This window comes from Leopardus geoffroyi, chromosome B4, assembly GCF_018350155.1.
Source record: "Leopardus geoffroyi isolate Oge1 chromosome B4, O.geoffroyi_Oge1_pat1.0, whole genome shotgun sequence".
NCBI classification, from domain to species: Eukaryota; Metazoa; Chordata; class Mammalia; order Carnivora; family Felidae; genus Leopardus; species Leopardus geoffroyi.
In genome coordinates this window covers 1161806-1184356 of record NC_059341.1, presented here as the reverse complement: position 1 = coordinate 1184356, position 22551 = coordinate 1161806, and the positions used below count along the sequence as shown (strand labels likewise).

The 22551-nt window shown below is 50.9% G+C and overlaps 1 protein-coding gene across 2 annotated transcripts in view; it reads left to right on the top strand.

Annotated features, from left to right (window-relative positions):
- The window catches only part of ADARB2 (adenosine deaminase RNA specific B2 (inactive)), a 418568-nt gene that overhangs the window by 340230 nt on the left and 55787 nt on the right, over positions 1-22551 (top strand). For both annotated transcript variants that reach the window (XM_045466044.1, XM_045466043.1), the window contains one exon: positions 18188-18302. In XM_045466044.1, the coding sequence (XP_045322000.1) occupies positions 18188-18302 (115 nt within the window). The remainder of the gene's footprint in view (positions 1-18187; positions 18303-22551) is intronic.

The window sequence follows — 22551 nt, the reverse complement described above, 5'->3', positions numbered from 1 at the left end:
TTCTGCTGAGAAGTTTACCAGTAATCTTGCAGGTGTTCCCTTGTATGTGATGAGTCACTTTCCCCTTGCTGCTTTCAAAATTTTTTGCCTTTGATTTCTACAATATAATTACAATGTATCTCCACGTAGACCTCTTTATGTTTAACTTATTTGAAATCCTTGGGTTTCTTGAATCCATCTGTCTATTTCCTTCTCTAGATTTGGGGTATTTTTTTGGTCATTATTTCTTTAAATATGCTTTCTGCCTCTTTTTTCTTTCTCTGCTCCTTATGGACTCTCAAGAATGCATATTTTGCTCCTTTGAGGGCATCCTATAAATCTCATAGGCTTTTTTCACTCTTTTTTATTCTTTTTTTCTCTTCTGGGTAATTTCAAATGCCTTGTCGTTGAATTCACAGGCACTTTCCTCTGCTTGATCAACTCTGTCATTGAAGCTCTCTGTTACATTTTTTTTTCATTACTCTCATTGTATTCTTCAGTTCCAGAAAGTCTTTTTTTTTTTTAATATGTGTTCATTTTTGAGAGACAGAGACAGACCGTGAGTAGGGGAGGAGCAGAGAGAGAGGGAGACACAGAATCTGAAGTAGGCTCCAGGCTCTGAGCTGTCAGCACAAAGCCCGATACGGGGCTCAAACCCATGAACCATGAGATAATTACCTAAGCCAAAGTCAGATCCTGAACCGACTGAGCCACCCAGGTGCCCCTTGGCTCTATTTTATTATTTCTATCTCTTTCTTAAACCCATCATTTTGTTCATGTATTGTTTTCCTGATTGCATCAAGTTGTCTATCTTGTTCCTTGTAGCTCAGTGAGCTTCTTTTAAACCACTATTTTGAATTCTTCGTCAGGAAATTCATGGGTCTCCATTCCTTTAGGGTTGGTTACTAGAAATGTTTTGTGTTCCATGTAGCCTTGATTTGGTGTCTATACATTTGAAGGAACAGTCACTTCTTCCAGAGCTTAAGGGCTCACTTCAGCAGGAAAGGCCTTCACTGGCCAATGAGTGCAAGGGCGCCAGCCGGCTGGCATGCACAGTGGTGCCAGATTTGGCACTGGTTCCAGGGAGTGTGACAACATGAAGTCCAGGTCACAGGTGTGCACACAGCAGCACTGAGACCAGGGCATGGAGGCAATGCCTTTCTTGTCTGTGGAGGTTCAGCTGAAAGAATAGGCATTTTCTGGGCCATCTCTATCCTATTTGTTATGTCTAGTAAAAAGGGCTGGGATATATGTGTCTCTCTGGTCTCAAGTATCTCTGTGAGCTTGAGGAAATGCACGATGATGGCTAAGCCCTGGCTTTAGTGCTTCAGATGCACTATTTGAAATTATTTAATGATTTTCATCTACTTCATTTCTCCTCTCCAGAACCTATTTTCAGGGTAAAGAAAGAACACTGTGGGGAGCGGGAGGGTGGGTGGCAAAGTCACAAGACACAGGCATTTGGAGTTTGTCCTTTATGGCATTCATAAGTGAACATGACACTGATGTCAACGGGGATATTGCAAAACAGGTGTTAGCATTCTTTATTATTTAGGCAATAATTATAAAACTCTTCTTGAACTTAACAAAAGCTGGGAAAGTAAATAAAGTTGTTCCTTATGGAACAACTACTTTTTCTACATGCATCTTTTTCTCTTGATGCACTGGGATGGCTTTCCTTGTACATGTCTTTTTAAATCCTAATGAACTCAAACAACTATGAATCAACCCCAAACAGAGGACTTCATCTGTTGGCACCCTCTTATTAGCACACTAATGACATTTTAAAGATTCTAATTAAACCCAGATGCAAAATATCTTCCTGAGTACATCAGAAATCACAAGCTTAAGAAAAACAGAAATATCACATTTTTCCAATGCAATTTTAGTTTATTTTCTACATATTTTTTATTTTAATTTGAAGGTGATTGTTAAAGTAGTAACCACTGTTAATAAGTATAAACAGATTTGTGGCTATGTAACAATTCAGGTAATTGTGAGTAGCTACAAATTTACTTAACCAATAGGTAGGTGCATAGGTATCTGTGCACATAACCGTCAGCTCTCAATTATTAAGGTAACAAACATGTGGTCTCTCATCGTAGGCTTTTCTGAAATCCTTAGTTAGTAAAAAGGTTGTGGAAGGGTATACTGTGGCCAAGAGCCCAGATACTGGAGCTAGAATTCAAACACGTGCGTGAAATTCTAATCCTAACACTGACTGGCTGAGTCAGCTCGACACACTCAGTCTTGGCTGCCCATCCACAAAGCATTTGTCCCACCGCGCCTGGTCCCCAGGAACTGCCCCAGGTGGGCCGTGGTGCTGGCACCATTCTCCTCCCGCCTGTTAGGAGGGGAGCCCTTCACCTGCCCCCCGACCACTGAGCCCCCGTGGCCCTCCAGCTGCTCTCCACTGAAGGTGCACAGGAGCCAGAGAGCAAATTCACAAAAGAAACAGCAGAACGCAGGGAGTGTAATCAGTCAGCCATAGGGAAAAAAGAAGGCTGGTCCCTGAGGTTACTATACTTTTGTCATCAACATAGCATGAGCCATCCATATAAATGTCCCCCACCTTTTACTTTATGTAGATCCTTTATTTTAAAAACACTATTTTATTCATTTTCCCTAGACTGTTTCTTCACTATAACTAATCATGTAGAATTTAACAATGCCCACAATACACGACTAAAAGTGCCTTTGTGTCTGTAAAATTGTATTTCCGGAAGTGGCCAGCCCCCAGCCCTGTCTATTCATATCTGTCCCATCATACATAAGAGGGATCTTCTTATCCACTGGCAAAGAATTTTTTTGTTCGGCAAATAAGCCGCAGCTAGAGCCTGTCCCCTTGGGACAGGGGACCTTACTGTTGTGCCCCTGGATTTGTTTGGTTGATCCCGACACATGCAGAGGGAAGGATACAGGTTGTCGTCTTCCTTGAGGGGACAAATTTGGTGGGGGGCACTGAGTGGCGATGAGTGGGGTGAGGCCTGCATAGACCAAAGGAGTGGGGGCCGGGTAGGCACAGAGCCAGCGGGTGAGAGGGAGCAGGCTGCTGTCTGGGGACCCAGACTGGAGACTACAAGATGATAAGTCAGGCTGATGTTCCAAGGCACATGCCCAGGTCTTTGCTCTTGTGGGGGAAGGCGGTTGGTTCCCAACCCCAGGAAGTATGGGGGCGTGGTTGGCTGGCCAGTCACAGTTCCCCGGTCTGCACCAACCCTGCCATGCGCCCCCACTGCTGACCCACAGGCCCTCTCCACGTTTACACAACGCTGGCAGGTGAGGGGCCCTGCAGGAGTGGATGCAGCATGGGAAGTGAGGGTTACAGCCACACAGCAGGTGGGGTCAGTGCATGGGAATCACAAAGAAGAAACATCACAGGTGAAGGGGGTCCCGCCAAAGACAGGTCGGGTGGTCACGTGTTACCTTGCGGTGCTGAGGAATAGGAATTCGATCAGAAAATGCCGATGTGGGGGCACCTGGGTGGCTCAGTCGGTTGAGCTTCCGACTTTGGCTCAGCTCATGATCTCACGGTCTGTGAGTTTGAGCCCCGGGTCAGGCTCTGTGCTGACAGCTCAGAGCCTGGAGCCTGCTTCAGATTCTGTGTCTCCCTCTCTCTCTGACCCTCCCCTGCTCATGCTGTGTCTCTGTCTCAAAAATAAATAAAAACATTAAAAAAATTTTTTTAAAGACATTTGGAGAAGTCTTGGGGCGCCTGGGTGGCTCAGCTGGTTAAGCGTCTGACTTCAGCTCAGGTCATGATCTCTCGGTTTGTGAGTTGAACCCCCGCATCAGGCTCTGTGCTGACAGCTCAGAACCTGGAGCCTGCTTCAGATTCTGTGTTTCCCTCTCTCTCTGACCCTCCCCCATTCATGCTCTGTCTCTCTCGGTCTCAAAAATAAACATTAAAAAAAATTTTTTTTTTTTTAAAGAAAATGCTGGTGTGGGCTCTGCTGCCTGAAATTCTGATTCAGGGGATCCAGGAAGGGGCCTGTGGACCCACAGATGTCCCCGGGTGCTCTCCTGACCCCTAGGAAGTCCTCCTTCCCCAACTACCAGGGGTCCTCTGTTCCCTAAACTCCTACAGTTAAGATAGTCATAAAACCCAAATTTGTGTGAGAGGCAGAATTTCACACTCCTGCCTCCACCTCTATGCCTGTTTAGGTTCATTAGGCTCATGTGCTCGTGTGGTCTGAGTCTAAGTGACACCTTCCTGCTCTGTCCACCTCTCTTGAGGCAGGGCAGCGACGGAGCATGGCGGGGGGTCTGTGGCGGGGGCTCTGACCACACCTGTGTGCACTCAGGACCCCATGTGCCTCTGGCCAGGAGGCTGACTTCACCCAGCCTTAGCTTGCTCATCCGTAAAGTGGGGTAATAATAGTATCCTAGGACAATAACATAGACTAAGGGAAACACGACTCACTGGGCACTTAGCACCTGACATGCAGCAAACCCTTGAGGAATGTTGGCTGCCATCTATCCCACGATGTTCTTCCTGTATTTCCTGTTTTGTATTACGGGCTTTTTTATATAGAGGACCTTGTCTTCTTCGTCTCTATATTTCATTAGTGTCCTGCTCGATAAATTTTGATTTGTTCTTTTCCCCAGGGGACAGGTATAGAGATGAGGTAACAGTGGAAACGCCTGAGACACTGTCTCCACTGTGGTTTCTCCAGGGCCATTGTGGACACAGCTGAGCTCTCCCCAGTGGCGGCTCTGACAATCCTGTTCCACTCTGGCTTGCCTTGGGGGGGTGCTTCAGAAGCCGGGTGTGCTCTACGAGGCCCCCCCAAGGGAAATGCACACTGTGACTGGGGTGCACCGTGTGAGTGTGTCGGTGTGGTGATCGCCACGATGGATAAGACAGAACTCTCGTCCTCAGGCATCCAGGCCAATCGGGGCGACATTCATGCTGACAGTCACAAAATCATGTGGCCTGAGGACAAAATCAGAGAGGACGGAACCCGAAGCAGAGAGCGGTGGGCAAACAAGCAGCCCATGACGCAGGACAACGTAACTCCAGACAATATTTAATGCCCAAACGCGCTGTTGGCATAACACCGTGCTCCATATGAAAGCAGAATAACAGACTGGAAGCTGATAAAAGATGAAGCGAATAGTTTAAGTCACCCAAAACTGACCAATGTGTTCACTGAATAGGGACTATATCAAACAGTGGACATGTGCGTGATTTCTCCCTAAGACCGGCTTCGGATCCAAGAAGAGGCAGTGTCTGTGCGTGGGGTGTGGAGTACAGTCCAAGGTGCGGCTTTCAGGCTGCCCCACTATTCAGCTGGTAACTAGGCCCCCTTAGGGCGCATGGCGCCGGAAGAGCAGCCGCCAGGTTGGGCAACGGCACGGTCGGGGTTAACTCGGGCCCAGGGAGGAGTCAACTCCGGGAGGCGTTTCGGGAAGTTCTGTCTCAACACACATGCTCAGCATTGTACGCACCTGCCTAACGGTGCCAGAACGTGTCCCTCAAACGGCCGAGTCCTGAGAAAACCGTAATCTCACTGACCAACCAAATAAGCGAGGAGTATTTCTAGGAAACTTTGCGTTTGCATGAGTCCAGGCAACAATGACGACAAGAGCAGAGTGAGACACTGCATGTACACTACCGGACACAGGACCCAGCATCTCACACCCACTCTCGCACTGCACCTGGTAAGGATCGTGTGATGTAGGCACTAGCCCCATCTCAGAGAAGGGGAGATCAAGGCCTACGTAATGTTCAGAGTCAGGCCACTGTTAAGTAGCAACAGCAGGATTTGAATCTGGGTCAGAATGACATCAGAGAGTCCATGTTTAAGTCCTGGGCCAAATAACCCCTCATGATCTACATACACACGGTCCGTAACACCCTAGCTCTATCTGCGTTCATCACTATGGCATCAAAACCACTCTGAAACCCACAGGCATTCATTCTGCTCATGCACCTGCCGTTTGGGCAGGGCTTGGGGGAGATGGTGCCCCTCTGCTCAAGCTGGGCAGTTTGGCTGGGCGCTAAGGACCCCTCCCCAGAGGGCGTGGCCGGGAGCTGCAGGTTGGTGCTGGCTGTGGTCTGAGAGCTCGGCCTGGCCCATGGCCAGGACGGAGGCTCCTCCGCACAGGGTCCCTCCTGGCTGGATTCCAAGAAGGAGCACCCCAGGAACAAAAGTCACATGCCACGATCCCCTCCTCGCTCTATCTGCTGGGACAGTCTCCAAGGAGAGGACATAGGGCCAACCACTGCATAGCGGCCACACGGAGGTCCATGGAAAGAGGAGCTGGCAGGATGGGCAACGTTGGCACAACCGGCTTTGGAAAATGCAATCTGCCAAGATACAGTACCTCCTAGCCTTGGGATCCACGCCACATGGTGCTGAGGTACCCAAGCAGCGAGCGCAAAGAAGGGCTTGCGGGAGCCTCATGCCGGCGCCTGTCAATCGCAGTGCGGTCAGTGGTTCCCCAGATACAGGGCTGTGCTGCCATTCCCTGGCCCCAGGATGACCACCATCTAGCTCCCTGCGGCCTGTGTTCGGAGGCCTAACCCCGAAGCAATGCCCTCCCAGCCTTCCTTTCTACCTCCCATTACACCCAGCCCCTGGTCACCTGAGCAACACTGCTTCCCGAGATACTAAAGGTCTTCCCCCGCCAGAAGAAAGCGCATCATCCAGAAACGTCTCTGTGATGCTACAGGCCAGGTCTGCATGCGAGAGTCAAAATCAGGACCATCAGAGCTAATTCCTGATGCCTCTTTTACAGACGCAGAAGCCGTGCCTCAGACAGGCTGCCTGCACCATCCCTCTGATTCCAAGTTTAACGCTTTCTCCACTATGTAAGGATTTCGTTCATCTTGCATGACTTCCTTCAAATTTGGTATTAGCCTCTAGATAATTTGAGATATAGAATAATTAAGTAGTCAGTTAATTTGAATTACGTAGTCAGACTTTGAAATTAGTGAGGCTTGATCGCCATCGTCAGCAAACAGGAATCATTCCGAGACCGAAAGACACTTCTTCCATGGACACACGAGGAGCCGTGCAAGTTCATCTCCCAGTTAGTGGGATTTCTCTAGGCCACGACGGGCTGTCCACTGGCTGTCCACCTTCTGGAGGAACGCTTCTGCTGCCCAGTCCTAGAAGGGGGCACAGGCAGCCACGGCCCCTCCTGGCAGGCTCCCCCCCCCCGCCCCCAGGGCACTCCCCATATTCACCGAGGGAGCCCACAACTAGCACCATAGAGGGGATAACAGGGATGGGGTTGCCTGTGCTCCCAGATCCTGCCTGGCCCCGCCTATATGCAAATCTAACCTTTCCGATATTTCAGCATTATAAACCCAAAGACAGGATTTCAACAGGAAAATATTTACTGAAGGCTTTTTCTTTCATAATCTATCGATTTTAATATCCTTACCACTTTGGCTAAATGTCAATTTTACCCTGAGGACCTACGATTGCAAATTTGAACACACTTTATTTATTTACGGCATTCAAAATATTAGTGTTGGAAATGAGTAAAGTTTGAGTCTTTCAGTGTTCCTATTTAAAGTTTATTTTTCCTATTTGAATAATGCTGGCAATTTGCCACGGTAATTGGGGCCAACAGGCACCGGGCACAACCCCAGGCAGAAGCTAGCGTGGCATTTCGTGCAGTGATACACAGCTCGTTAAGTGTGGGGCCAGCTTCCCCACTTAACCTTTGGGACACAAGCACCTGATTATCACTATCATTTAACCAGAAGCCAAATCCTCTCTCCTCTGATCATTTCTGTTCCAAACGTCCAGCCTGTGCCAATCTGTGCGTGAACACCAGCAACGCTGCACATCTCAGACGCAGGCTCATCGGGGCTGCCGCCCAGAGACATTCCCCCCACACCCCGCCAGCCCCACTGCCCACATGTGCTCCTGCCATAAGAGAACGGGGGTGGGGGCATTGTTTTGTAACGTTCCCAGGAGGAGAGGCTTTTGGTGGCATCTCCTTCCCCAGTGGGTGTATGCAGGGAGGCCTCGTGAAGGACACATTAACCCCCTCCCACTGCTGAGGGACCCCTCTGCAGGATTTTTCTAAACTGCTACATCACCAATGAGTATAGCTGGATGTCTCTTTTTCATATTTAACGAAGAATTTATGTTGCAAATGACTTCAGTTTATTTTCCCAGGTGTTAGGTCTTTAAAGCCTCTCTGTGCATGCTTTTCTATTGCAAAGCTGGCGCTTCCCAGGTGCCCAGGGCCAGCCTCTCCTGGTACCACCCCAGAACACACCAGAACCTCACCTGGCCACTGCAGGGGATGGGTGTCCGGAAGGCCACCATCCCACCCCAAGTTGTCTGAAGGGCGTGCTCCCACCAAAGGACTGAGCTAGACAGACCATGGAGGGGTCTCTGCAGGACCCCCTTCCCCTCCCTCCCAGCCAAGGACTGGGCTAGACAGACCATGGAGGGGTCTCTGCAGGACCCCCTTCCCCTCCCTCCCAGCCAAGGACTGGGCTAGACAGACCATGGAGGGGTCTCTGCAGGACCCCCTTCCCCTCCCTCCCAGCCAAGGACTGGGCTAGACAGACCATGGAGGGGTCTCTGCAGGACCCCCTTCCCCTCCCTCCCAGCCAAGGACTGGGCTAGACAGACCATGGAGGGGTCTCTGCAGGACCCCCTTCCCCTCCCTCCCAGCCAAGGACTGGGCTAGACAGACCATGGAGGGGTCTCTGCAGGACCCCCTCCCCTCCCTCCCAGCCAAGGACTGGGCTAGACAGACCATGGAGGGGTCTCTGCAGGACCCCCTCCCCTCCCTCCCAGCCAAGGACTGGGCTAGACAGACCATGGAGGGGTCTCTGCAGGACCCCCTTCCCCTCCCTCCCAGCCAAGGACTGGGCTAGACAGACCATGGAGGGGTCTCTGCAGGACCCCCTTCCCCTCCCTCCCAGCCAAAGACTGGGCTAGACAGACCATGGAAGGGTCTCCGCAGGACCCCCTCATCTCCCTCCTATCCCTTACTCCTGGATGGCCGCAGACTTGGGCACCTGCGCCTGGCTCCAGCTCCTGTGAGTGCAGGCTATCTCAGGGGCAGGACTTGCACCCGGGGCTGGAGGAAGCAAGAGCAGTGACAGGCTACGGCGGCATGAGCCCAAGGGCCGTGGGTTCGGTGACAGGGTGGGTGAGGCAACAGGCTCACCTGTTCCAGAGCCCCCCGACCTCTCGACACCTGCCCCCGTGCAAGGCCTCCTGGCTTCCCCGCTTGTCACAAAATGTCCCAAAGGGGGCCCAGCTGTCTCCAAATTCTGCCAGCTCTACCCCTTGGAACAGAGGGGCCGCTGTCCCCACCCTGAGCAAGCGCTCTGAGGGGGCCCGAGAGTGCCGGGACCCCCACCCCCCTCAGCGCCCCGTGAGGCCCCCTCAGGGTGGAGGGTTAGCCTGAGATCCAGCTGACTACCATCAGCGAGGGTCTCGGCACCGCCTGAGCGAATCACCACATGCTCACGGTCGTCTCAGAGCAGGTCCAGCATGCGCTTGGATTTAGGTTGTCTTCTGAGGTTTGAGAAACCGGCCCCAGAAGAGCGGCCGACACTACATGCTGAGACCCAACAGCACGACCCAGAAGGCAGACACACACAACCTGTCGCGCCCAGCTGTGCACATGTCCGGTCTCAAGCGCCCATCTCTGCAGCCGTAAGATGGGACCAGAGCCATGCAGGGGCCCTCTGCTGTTCCCACGCTGCGTCCCCACTGGGTATGCCCCACTGAGCCCCAGGAAGCAGTCGGGGAACATTCACTGAGTTCTCGCAGGAGCTCCTGGGCCTGGAACCTGGGTGTGATCTCTCATCACTACCACGCCCAGGTCCTTCACTCCACCCGTCCCAGCAGCTCATCCCCTCCCTGCAAACGCACCATCCCACCTCTGAACTTCTCCAGCCATGACTTCCCCAGGCTGTCCTGCTCATGACCCTGGAAACTTCGCTTAAATGACCCTGCAGGCCCAGCCCACCTGCATCCTCAGAAAGCCGTCCCCAAGGGGTCTGCCCCCCAGCTGCTGACCACAGGTGACCTCTCTCTCCTGCAGGTGTTCCACTCTCCCCAGTGAGCTGTCTACACTACACTTGATTCACACAGTGGTTCACCACCTCCCCGCCAATGATCTGTCTACACAGAACTTGGTTCACATGGTGGCTCACTCTCCCCCAGTGAGTCACACGGAGGACATGAATCATAACCAGTCTATACTGTAACTAACTCACATGATCATTAACAAAAACAGAGATACGATAGCTCCTTAACCATGAGGCAATTTGTTGAAGATTAATTGTAATAGCACACTCACCACTTTTATAAAGTGTTTGACAACTAATGACCTCAAAATAATACCAGCTATAATTGCTATTACCTGTAAAATCAGTAAAAACATAGACCCCTCGTGCACAGGGCTAGAGCACATTGTATATACATGACGTGCATAAGAGAAAGAAAAACTACTTTTCCAGGATGTACCACAAGAGGGGACAGGTTCTAGGTGCTCCTGGGTCTGAAGGAAAATCACAATCACTGTGGAGGCCATAACAGGAGCTCGGCCAGGGGCTCTGTTGTGAGAAGGGTGAGGAGGCTGACTTCCCATGGTCTGTGAGGCTCACGCGGACAGAGACAGGAGACGGGTACGCAGGCACTGAGGCAGCTCCCACCGAGCCCCGGACGTGGCCTGGGGAAAGTGAGCACGTGGTTGCTCTGATTCACAGGGATGCGTTTGTGCGCTCGCTGTCGAGTCTTAGGGTTAACGTAGAAAGTGATGCTACATGGCACAAAAACAGACACTCAGATCAATGGAACAGACTAGAGAACCCAGAAATGGACCCACAAACGTATGGCCAACTAACCTTTGACAAAGCAGGAAAGAATATCCAAAGGAATAAAGACAGTCTCTTCAGCAAGTGGTGCTGGGAAAACTGGACAGCGACATGCAGAAGAATGAACCTGGACCACTTTCTTACACCAGACACAAAAATAAACTCAAAATGGATGAAAGACCTAAGTGTGAGACAGGAAGTCATCAAAATCCTAGAGGAGAAAGCAGGCAAAAACCTCTTTGATCTTAGCTGCAGCAACTTCTTACTCAACACATCTCCAGAGGCCAGGGAAACAAAAGCAAAAATGAACTACTGGGACCTCATCAAAATAAAAAGCTCTGCACAGCAAAGGAAACAATCAGCAAAACTAAAAGGCAACCAACAGAATGGGAGAAGATATTTGCAAATGACGTATCAGATGAAGGATTAGCATCCAAAATCGATAAAGAACTTAAACTCAACACCCAAAAAACAAATAATCCAGTGAAGAAATGGGCAAAAGACATGAACAGACACTTCTCCAAAGAAGACATCCAGATGGCCAACCGACACATGAAAAAATGCTCAACATCACTCATCTCTAGGGAAATACAAATCAAAACCACACTGAGATACCACCTCACACCTGTCAGAATGGACAACATTAACAACTCAAACAACAGATGTTGGCGAGGATGCGGAGAAAGAGGATCTCTTTTGCATTGTTGGTGGCAGTGCAAGCTGGTGCAGCCACTCTGGAAAACAGGATGGAGGTTCCTCAAAAAACTAAAAAAAGAACTACCCTACGACCCAGTAATTGCACTACTAGCTATTTACCCAGAGGATACAGGTGTGCTGTTTCAAAGGGGCACATGCATCCCCATGTTTATAGCAGTGCTATCAACAATAGCCAAAGTATGGAAAGAGCCCAAATGTCCATCGATGGATGAATGGATAAAGAAGAAGTGGTATATACATATATACATTATATATATATATGTGTGTGTGTATACACACACACACACACACACACACACACACAATGGAGTATTACTCAGCAATCAAAAAGAATGAAATCTTGCCATTTGCAACTACATGGATGGATCTAGAAGGTATTATGCTAAGTGAAATTAAAGAAAGACAAATATCATATGACTTCACTCACATGAGGACTTTAAGACACAGAACAGATGAACATAAGGGAAGGGGAGCAAAAATAATATAAAAACAGCGAGGGGGACAAAACAGAAGAGACTCATATAGAAAACAAACTGAGGGTTACAGGAGGGGTTGTGGGAGGGGGGATGGGCTAAATGAGTAAGGTACATTAAGGAATCTACCCCTGAAATCATCGTTGCACTATATGTAACTAACTTGGGTGTAAATTTAAAAAATAAAATTAAAAAAGAAAGAAAGAAAGAAATGCTATAATACAGCCTGACCCATGCGCTGAATACTCTGTAAGTTCAACAGCGTGCTATTAGTTCCCATGCACTCGCCCGTCCCACAGGGATGGGATGAAGTCCGAGTGGCCCACGGGCATATCCTGGAATTTGAATCTACAAAAATAATCAGTGACATGAGCTATTTGCAAGCACTCTGGCTGCTTCTACTATAAACCAAGTGCCAGGTGGGGAAGAAAATTGAATTATTTTGTGATCTGATTAGTTGGGTTTGTGGTAACCAAAGTTGACTGTATACATTAAATCCCAAGTGATTAAAACATAAATAATCCCTAGTGTTAAATTAGACAGTAAGGACATACCTCCCAACGTGAATTCTGAGTTTCCATCTAGCTTGTAGCCCATAATCAACCACAGCATCATTTACATACACAAAAACAACTACGAAAACCTACCTACAGCCGTAATCATGTGTGCGACTTAATTAAAAACCAATCGCCTAAAATAGCCCGCGTTGCAGGAGATGGGGGGGTGGGCAGAGAGGGGAGGCTTCGTCCAGGAAGATGCGGAGGCAGGGCAGAGACGCCCCAGGGAGGGTTTCTCTGGGCTTTTCCGAAGCCCACACACATTTAACTTCTCAAAGACCCCACAGGTCTGTACAGAGACGACTCGAGTCCCCGCAACCAATGCTTTTTGTGATTTCTCTCCTGTCCACTTTTACAACCAGGAAAACCGAGGGACATAGTTCAGTTCATAAATATTCCATCTCCCTGGCAAAACCACAAGCAAGGATTTATGGGCAGTCTTAGGAAATGGCATCAGTTACGTAGCAGAGGTAAATTTTCAACAGTTCACTAAACCCTCCCCTGTGCTTTAGTTAGGTTGCCACCGCCCGAAGTGAGGAGGGTCAGACACATCTCGGCCTTTCTTTTTACGTTTACGTTTATAAAATGTTCACAGAGAAATGTCCTTCACATAAATGCCAAGGACCTCTGAAAATGCAAAAATAAAGCAAAAGATCGTAGCAGAGGAGATGTTTTTTAAAAAACCAGGTCCCAACGGGGAGTGCCCAGGTCAGAGGGGAGGGGGCGGCCAAGGCCGGGGGCAGGGGGAGCACGTGTGCACCCCTCAGAACTGCTTCGTGGCTGCCCCAGCAGCCTGTCCTTACCACCGGCCATGGCTCCGTCTGTCCTGTGTCCTGCTATGTTTGTCTTTCCACCTGTGCACGTCACTGGCAACAGAACTGTGCAGAGCTGCTGACCCACGCTGTCGGGGCCCCGGAGCCCGAACACCCCCTAGAGGGGACCAGGGTTAGAGGTCAGCTCACCCGGATCTACGATGCCTGGAGCGTCAGCTGTGCAGGCGGCGCTCTGTGCACTATTCGTTTCCCTTAATTTGTCAGGCTTTCCCTGCTGTTTCATAATAAACTCCTCTCATTCTTATGCTGGAGTAAATAACGCTCTTGCTGCAACCTACATCCTCAAAAGCAGTGCCTGAGTAGCCGAGAAACCACCCGGGTGCCACTGGGTGGGCAGCTGGGTCCCCGGCTCCTCCGTGGTAGCTCCACCCTCAAGAGTCTCCAGCAAGGTCGGGTACCCAGCCAGGGGACAAGAAAGGAAGGATGGGGGAGCTAGACAGCCGGAGACAGGAGGGGTCCCGCACAAACGTCAGCAGCCAGAGCAACACATGACACTGTTGCCAGAAAGGTCACTCGCCGCGCCACATTTCACGCATCTGTGGGCTGGATGTTTGTGTCCCCAAATCCCCAGGTTGAAACCCCCACCCCCAGGTGGCTGTATTTGGAGCAAAGCCTCTAAGGCAATGATCAGAGTCAGATGAGGTCGTGAGGGTGGGCCCCACACCAGGGTCAGCGTCCATACAAAAGGAGACTCCAGCTCGCTGTCTGTGCACACACCGAGAAGTGGTCCTGAGAGGAACCATCCACCGGCACCCAGGCTCAGGCAGTGGTTTGGGACATCCTCTTCTGGGAGCCTCACAGGGCCCATCAGGCGCACAGAACGAGATACCTCCTGGGCTGATGGTCTATGGCTTCGCGGACATTCAGAAACTTCACTTTCAAGGGAAGGAAAAAGGGCAATCAGAGGTCCGTTGGAATCCCACCTCAGAGCATACAAGGCATGGGAATCAGATCTCAGCACCTTGAAAACTTACTGGAGCAGGAAACCCTCAATATAATGATGAGGCAACCTACTGAGCAGGATAAGACACTCACAAATGACACATCCAACAAGGGGTTAATATCCAAAATCTGTAAAGAACTTCTACAACTCAACACCAAAAACCACCCCAAATAATCCAATTAAACATGGGCAGATGACCTGAATAAACATTTTTCCAAAGAAGACATCCAGATGGCCAACAGACACACGAAAAGATGCTCAACATCACTCATCATCAGGAAAATACAAATCAAAACCACCAGGAGATACCACCTCACACCGGTCAGAGTGGCTATAATTTAACAACTGAACAAGCAGATGTTGGTGAGGATGTGGAGAAACGGGAACCCTCCTGCACTACTGGTGGGAATGCAAACTGGTGCAGCTGCTCTGGAAAACAATGTGGAGGTGCCTCAAAAAGCTAAAAACAGAACTACCCTACAATGCAATAATTCCACTAGTATTTACCCAAAGAAAATAAAAACACTAATTCACAAGATACACACCCCAGTGTTGATGGCAGCACTATCAACAACCACCAAGATATGGAAAGCAAACAAGTGTCCATAGTTTAATGACCAGATAAAGAAGAGGTGGTGTATATACACAATGAAATATTACTCAGCCATAAAAATGAATGAAATCTTGCCATTTGCAACAACGTAGATGGAACTAGAATATATTCTAAGAAAAATCAGTCAAAGAAAGACAAACACTGTATGACCTCACTCACTGATGGTCACCAGAGGGGAAGTGGGGGGGTGGGGTGATAGGTGAAGGAGACTGAGAGTCTCCTTCATATCATCACGAGCACTGAGTGCTGAACAGAGTTATCTCCTCCTTATGTTGCACACCTGAAACTAATATTGAATATAACACGGTAGCTTCACCATACTTCAATTTTTTAAACGTTTTTAGAGAAGTGAAAGACAGGCGGTCTGCCCTTGAGCCGCTTAAAACCCTGGGGAAGCCAGAAGGCAGCAGCACGTGAAGCCCCAGGAAGCCCATCCCAGAGAGAGACTGCACGGACAGCCACCTGCGGGCGCCATGGTGCCCAGCAGGCAGGGCGCACCCCAGCAGTTAGGTCCCCCCACAGAACAGCATCTCGACTCTCCCCCAATGGCCAGCATGCTGAGGAGCCAGAGGAAGGAAGACCACGTCCTCCTGTGACCTGACAAAGGCAAAAGGCAAGGCCTTAGGCCCACTGGTTCCTCAAGGTCCATCTCGGCTGTCAGCTCCAGTGATGCCTTTCCGGCCCGCTGTGCCTAGACAGGAGCCTCATTCTCCGTGGCCAGGCGAGAGCCCCTCCTCCCTGAGAGGCAGGTGGCACCGAGGCTGCGTCTTCCTGCTGGTCCTGCGGGAACAGTGCCCAAAGGCTCTTGCCCAAGAGCGGGCCTCTCGGACGCCCCACAGAGCCCTCAGACCCCTGTTCCCACGGAGCCCAGCTCCCTGTTTGTGTCCCGTCAGTCAGAGCTCTGAGCTCCCCTGCCCACTAGCCTCCAGAGGTGGGACCTAAGTATGTGTCAGGGGAAAGGATAAACCATGCCCTCGGAGGTGGGGCCAAGGCACCATGAACCCTACCAGCCCCATGTCCGCACCTGTAGCTGCTCGAGAAACAGCAGTTACGACTGCCCAGGTCATGGTCCGGGCGCCTGGCAAAGCCTGATGATGCAATTAATCTTCCCACACAAATTAAGAAGTCAGGCTCATCCAAGACGTGCAGAAATTACCCAAACTCACACTCTGTGAAAAGCTGCTGCCCTCTCAGTTACAGCACGACCAGGGGAAGAGTCATGACAAGGAGAAATGGTCTGAATGTGGCCCCAAAAAGGCATGCCCGTGTCCTGCCCCGGAGCCCGTGCCTGGGTCTACGCAGATGTGAACTGAAGGAACCGAGGTGAGCCCATCCTGGATGAGAGCAGCCCTAAACCCAGTGACAGGCATCTTGTAAGAGACAGAGAAGGAGAGGCAGACGCAGAACAGAAGCCACATGATGATGGAAGCAGAGACAGGAAGGACATGGCCACAAGCCCAGGGATACAGGGAGCCCCCTCCCAGAAGCTGGAGGAGGCGGGAAGGACCCTCCCTGGAGCCTCAGGAGGGAGAATGCCCTCGACACCTTGACCTCAGACTACTGTCTCCAGAGCCAGGCGGGAACAGATTTCTGCTGTTCTGAACCACCCCATTTGTGGTCTCCAGTTCCGGCTGACCCAGGACACCCACACCCATTGCGCCTGGGACACGTACCCACTTTCTCTGGACCTCCATCTTCGGGTCACACAGGACAGGACGGTCTCCAGGATTCGTCTTGCCCATGACTGACTCCACAGTGCCCAGTGGAGGTGAGGCACCTCACCCAGCAGCCTCGCTGCCTCTGGGCCCAAGCCAGGGAAGACCCCCCCCAGCACACACGCCCCATGCCCAGCAGGCCCCACGCCACCTGCCAGGCCTGAACCGTCACACCTGTATGGCACCCGCCACTCCAGGCTTCGGCAGCAGCCACAGCAGCACAGGGAAAGGCGCCAAGCCCCCAGCGGCACTGGACAAGCGGCCGCCAAAGCCTCAGTGTCGTCGCTGCACGTTTCCAGCATCCGAGAGGCAGGCCTGTTTCTGTATCAACACATTTCACTGCCCGTAAATGCGGTTTTTTTAACGCGGTCTCTATCTTTCGCATCTTTGCCAAGACCTGTTCCTGTCTACAGCACAACGTGCAGACGCCTGGCGGGAAATGAACGTCCGTCCCGTCACAGAAACGAGCCACTTGCCCACCTCGCAGGTAAGCGGATGCTGGACGTGGCTACAGGAAGATGCCACCAGTGTCTGCAGCGACCAGGGAAATGATCATTAGTAACAACGATGGTGATGAACGAAGAACACTTAGGAAGCCCACGGCAGCACACTCAGCATTTCAGACACGTGAGTGCATTGAATCCTCATGGAAACACCGTCAGCTCAAAACAAAGAGGATTACCTTATCAAACGGACCCTCACGACTCACACCACATCTCTGCCTCCAGTGCCGTGAAGGGCGCTGCATCCCAGTCTGCCTCCTGCAGCAGAGAAGCGACACGGCCACCGTGGGGCCATGTCGGAGGGAGAAGTGTGACGAGAAAACCACATCCGTGGACCACGCCGGCCTTGTCACTGCAGATGAGCGGCTTCAGTAGGGACGCTGGTCACACTAGGAAAATTTCAACACGTGGGGTTATGTCGACTCAGTGTGTGTGTGTGTGTGTGTGCATGTGCGCGTGCGCACGCGCTGTCTGAATGTATTTGTGCACAGCTGTGCATATGCACGTGTGTGGGTACTCACTGTGAATGTGTCTCTGTGAGTGCTCGTGTGCGCATGCATGTGTGCATGCACACGTGTGCAGAAATGTGAAGGCAGACTGTGGGTTAGCAGGGAGCAGCTCAGCCAGGAGGCACCTGAGATCGTGGGGTACTTAGAAACTGGTTCCACAACCCCGAAGACAGGGAACCAAGTGTGTGGTTTGTGCAAGCCCTCAGCTCCACTCAGGGTTCTGTGAAACGAGAATCCCAGAAGGACAGCCCCAGGCTGGCCCCTCCAAGGGGCAGGGGAGGGTGGGAGTGTCTGTGGCCTCCCACGGGCAGGCTCTGCCCAGACTCGGGGCCAGGCTTGGGGTCCTCCCCCACAACCATGGCCTGCCACCGGTTCAGTGTAATATTTGGTTCTTTCCCCAGGCCATGGGGTCATAGGATAGTGGGCATGGTGTCGTCTGGACACCGCACATGGGGACGTGGCTTGGAGGAGGAGGGAGGCCAGGCCACCGCCTGCGCTCAGCCATCAAAGAGGCCCTGGTGCTTGTGTCTTTCAGGAATTCGCAGACTCCGTGTCCCAGCTGGTCACACAGAAGTTCCGCGAGCTGACCGTGGGCCTGGCGTCCGCGCACGCCCGCCACAAAGCACTGGCAGGAATCGTCATGACCACAGGTAACACCTCTTGTTTTCCCCGTGGGAACCTCACCTGCAAGGAGAGGAGATTTAGTGTTTGCCTGATCTTGGGAGCAAGACAAATCCCTCTTCCACACGAAGACACCAACAAGAGAAACAGGAATAGGACCCAGGGAGCTCTGTGACCAGAGTAGATGGTCAGCAGAGCCGTGCCACCAGTGGCCGTAAGGCCCACCACCTCAGAGCCAGCTCTGCCCACGCGCCTCGGGTCCCGCCAAGAAGGCCCACGTGAGGACCTGGCCTGTGTTTCCCATTAGGCTCCCAAGCCACAGTGGAGAACGCCGGGCACGTTGGTGTTGCTAGCACTGGAAGTCAAGGTCAGGCCCAGCCGCCGACCGGTGCCGCGGGCGGGTGGGTGAGGAGGCTGCCCTCGGGTGCCTGCGTCTCCTCTGCACAGGGAGTCTGAGTCTCCGCCGGGTGCCAACCCCAGCACAGGACATGGGGTGCTCTCCTTCCTGCCAAATGGATCGCAGACGTGGCACCTGCCCCACACGAGCGGCAGGACGGGAGGGGAACTTCCAGACCGCAGAGAAGGTCGCGGCCTGGGACAGGCAGGACGGGAGAGGCGATGGCTGATTTTCAGCAATCGGTTTTAGTGAAAACGTCTCATTACTAGCCTATGAATAGTAACTAACCGGCTGGTTGTTTGAATCCTACTGTTTCTGGCTCCGCAGCTCGGCACGAGTTGGTAGCGACCCGCTCAAAATGATTATTGCCGAAATAACTGACTTTAGGCTAGGTTTCACACAGAGACTTTGCGTGTCTACACAAAGACTATCTATCTGATGACGAAACAGATTTAGGTTAAAAATCCATTAAAACCAGATAGTCGGCATCGTTTTCCTATCATCCCAGCCCCAGGGGGCCCAGTGTGAGGATGCCGGAGGAGCGGCAAAGCCACTCAGGATCCCATGTCCTTTCCATTCAGGGCATCTTAGTAAAATGGAAATAAAAGTGCCACCCCCACCCCCCCACCACCTGCTGTTATTTGGTGAGTAGGATGAGGCATATGAAATGCTTTGAAAGGTAACAACTACTGTAGGAGGACAACGTGCTGAGGCCAAGGCAATTCAGTTTTGTCAACAATACCACGGTGTCCAGTGCCTCCATTCGGCCCTAGTCACCGACACCTGCCCCCTCTCGTACTTGCACAAACATCTGCCTCCTTGTAGAAAATGCGATATTCTAAGTTGAGGGCTAGGACTCCACCTCCATCGAGATCATTCCTGCTGGACATGGCCATTCTTTTCTCCAGCCAGCCAGCAGCCCAGATGCCTCTACATGCCCGGCACCATTCTGCACACTAAGGGGGTGCCAGGAAAGAAGAGCCCCCACTTTAGGACATAATCTAGGAAACCATGAGAGGTGCTAGAGTCCAAGAACAGTCGCTTGGGTTTGAATCCCAGCCCCACCTTCAACTAGCCATGACTATAGGTCAATCAGCCTCTCTGCAACTTAGAGGGAAAAAAGAAGGAAGGAGGGAGGGAGGGAGGGAAGAAGATAAAGAAGGAAGGAAGAAGGTGGGGAGGGGGGAGGAGGGGGAAGGAGGGAAGGAGGGATGGAAGGAGGGAAGAGGGAGGGGAGGAAGTAAAGAGGAAGGGAAAAAAGGAAGGGAGTGGGAAGGAAGGAGGGAGGGAAGGAAGAGAGGAAGGAAGAGGGAGGGGAGAAAGGAGGGGAGGAAGGAAGGAGGGAGGGAGGGGAGGAGGAAGGAAGGAAGGGGAGTAATATTTTGCAAAGATTCGTGGGAAAACGGCATGTAAAAGTGGTCAGTGAATACACCGTTTTATGTGCTGACAATTTATCTGCATGAACAAAATTTATTCTATTAAGTGCAACTGTACAAAGTGAAGTTTCACTAATTAGTAACTTTAAACTTTGAAGAATAGGGGCGCCTGGGTGGCGCAGTCGGTTAAGCGTCCGACTTCAGCCAGGTCACGATCTCGCGGTCCGTGAGTTCGAGCCCCGCGTCGGGCTCTGGGCTGATGGCTCAGAGCCTGGAGCCTGTTTCCGATTCTGTGTCTCCCTCTCTCTCTGCCCCTCCCCCGTTCATGCTCTGTCTCTCTCTGTCCCAAAAATAAAATAAACGTTGAAAAAAAAAAAATTGTAAACGTTGAAGAATAAATTGCTGAAATTTACTTTCCTGTTATAAAGAGAAGATTTAATAAGCATGTTGATTAACAAGACATTAGGGAGATGTGTGCAGAATTACTGACAAGTATTTTCTTTAATCATTGACTTAAAGCTGATGTGACACTTGACCCCAGTCCTAGTACAGGTATTTAAGCTAATGCCTAGGAAGCTCCAAGAGGGAAGGTTGTTCTGGCTCGAGTTCCCATCTGTGTACAAAGTTGTAAAAATGCAGTGATTCTGCAGGAAAACGGGACTCGGAGGCCCGTCCACTTCTAGGTGGGCGAGACTCAGCCCCTGCAACGTGCTTGCCCTTGTGTGGCCATCAGGAGAAATCTGATTGCAAAAACATACACCTGCGAATAGAATAGCTTTTACTTTTATCTAAATGATGCAGTCACTGGTCAAAACTCCAGAAGAGAGCTCAGGTCGAGACACGGCACTCTCCTGCCAGCCCCTCAGGGAAGCCGTCACTCATGGTCTATTTGTGTCCTCGCAACTCTCAACACTATCGGTTCCGTGTTCACTGTTTCAATTCTGAGTAATACTGATCTGCACCATTACAATCGGACACTTTTTTTAGTTTTCATATTTGTAATATTTGTACTTTTAGATAATATGCTTTTATTTCTTGTCCTACAAGCGGAGATGATTTATCTTTACTTCGTGCTCTGCCTTGCAAGTGGCCTTGTATCACTGTACGTGTATATCTGTATTGCCGTATAACGATACTATACTTGTCCTCTCCGCCATACTGAAGTCTTCCCTACTCCGCCCAGTCATCTGAGGTTGGAAACCAGCACTTGGCCTCCACGCGGTCAGGATGCTGTAGGGCCCCAGCACCAAGCACGGGCTGACCTAGGGTTGCTGTGCTGTCACCAGACCGTGTCCTGAGAGCAGTATCATCCAGTCTTACAGGTTCTCCTTCTGCCACCACTCAAAGCCATGTCACATTTAGGGTCAGCCCAAATCTGTAGCTAGACTTCCTTAAAGACCTTCTGAGGTAGTATGTGTGTTTTCCAGAACGCTCAACTTTCTTCTATTTCGCTGAAAAGAAGGAAGTGCCTGCAAGTCCCTGTGTCTGTGAACAGGTCCACACCCTCCCCCAGCTGTGACTGTGCCCCCAACACACACGACACCTCTTTCTCCTCCCTTCTCCCTGTCTGACAGGTGCAGCCTCAAGACACACCCTTTAAAACGCATGGGGAACAGAAACCAGCAGGCTCGCTTGCCAGGCAGTGTCCTGACTGCGCCTTTCTATTACTGGAATAGCTTTGCTTAGGGAGAATTCCACACTGAAAATTATCTTCCCTGCACATCTGGAGGGGATTTTTCTATTATCGCTTACTAACGTTTCTAACTAGAAACATCCGGCTGACATCTTTGCCGGATCACCCCCATCCCACCCCACCCAAGGAAGGGAAAGGGTCCTTTCTTAGACTGAATGTTTTAGGGGCATTGGGGGGGGGGGGGCTCATTCGGTTAAACCTCCAACTCTTGATTTTAGCTCAGGTCATGATCTCATGGTTTGTGAGTTCAAGCCTTGGCTTGGGCTCTGCTGACAGTGTGGAGCCTGCTTGGGATTCTCTGTCTCTCCCTTTCTCCTTCTCTCTCTGCCCCTACCCCTGCTCGTTCTCTCTCAAAATAAATAAAAATAAACTTTAAAAACAAATAAATAAACTGAATGTTTTCTAATTCACAAGAATGTGTGCATGTGGGAGCCATGCACCCACCCTGATTTATTTAAGCTGTTCTGTTTCTGCACTGTTTCCTTCTATCATTCTGTTGATAAATTCCTTCCTTTACACACTTTTTGTCAAACATTCAGTATTCTGTTTTTTTGTTTTTTTTTTTTTTTTTTTTAATTTTTTTTTTTTCTTCAACGTTTATTTATTTTTGGGACAGAGAGAGACAGAGCATGAACGGGGGAGGGGCAGAGAGAGAGGGAGACACAGAATCGGAAACAGGCTCCAGGCTCTGAGCCATCAGCCCAGAGCCCGATGCGGGGCTCAAACTCACGGACCGCGAGATCGTGACCTGGCTGAAGTCGGACGCTTAACCGACTGCGCCACCCAGGCGCCCCAAACATTCAGTATTCTGA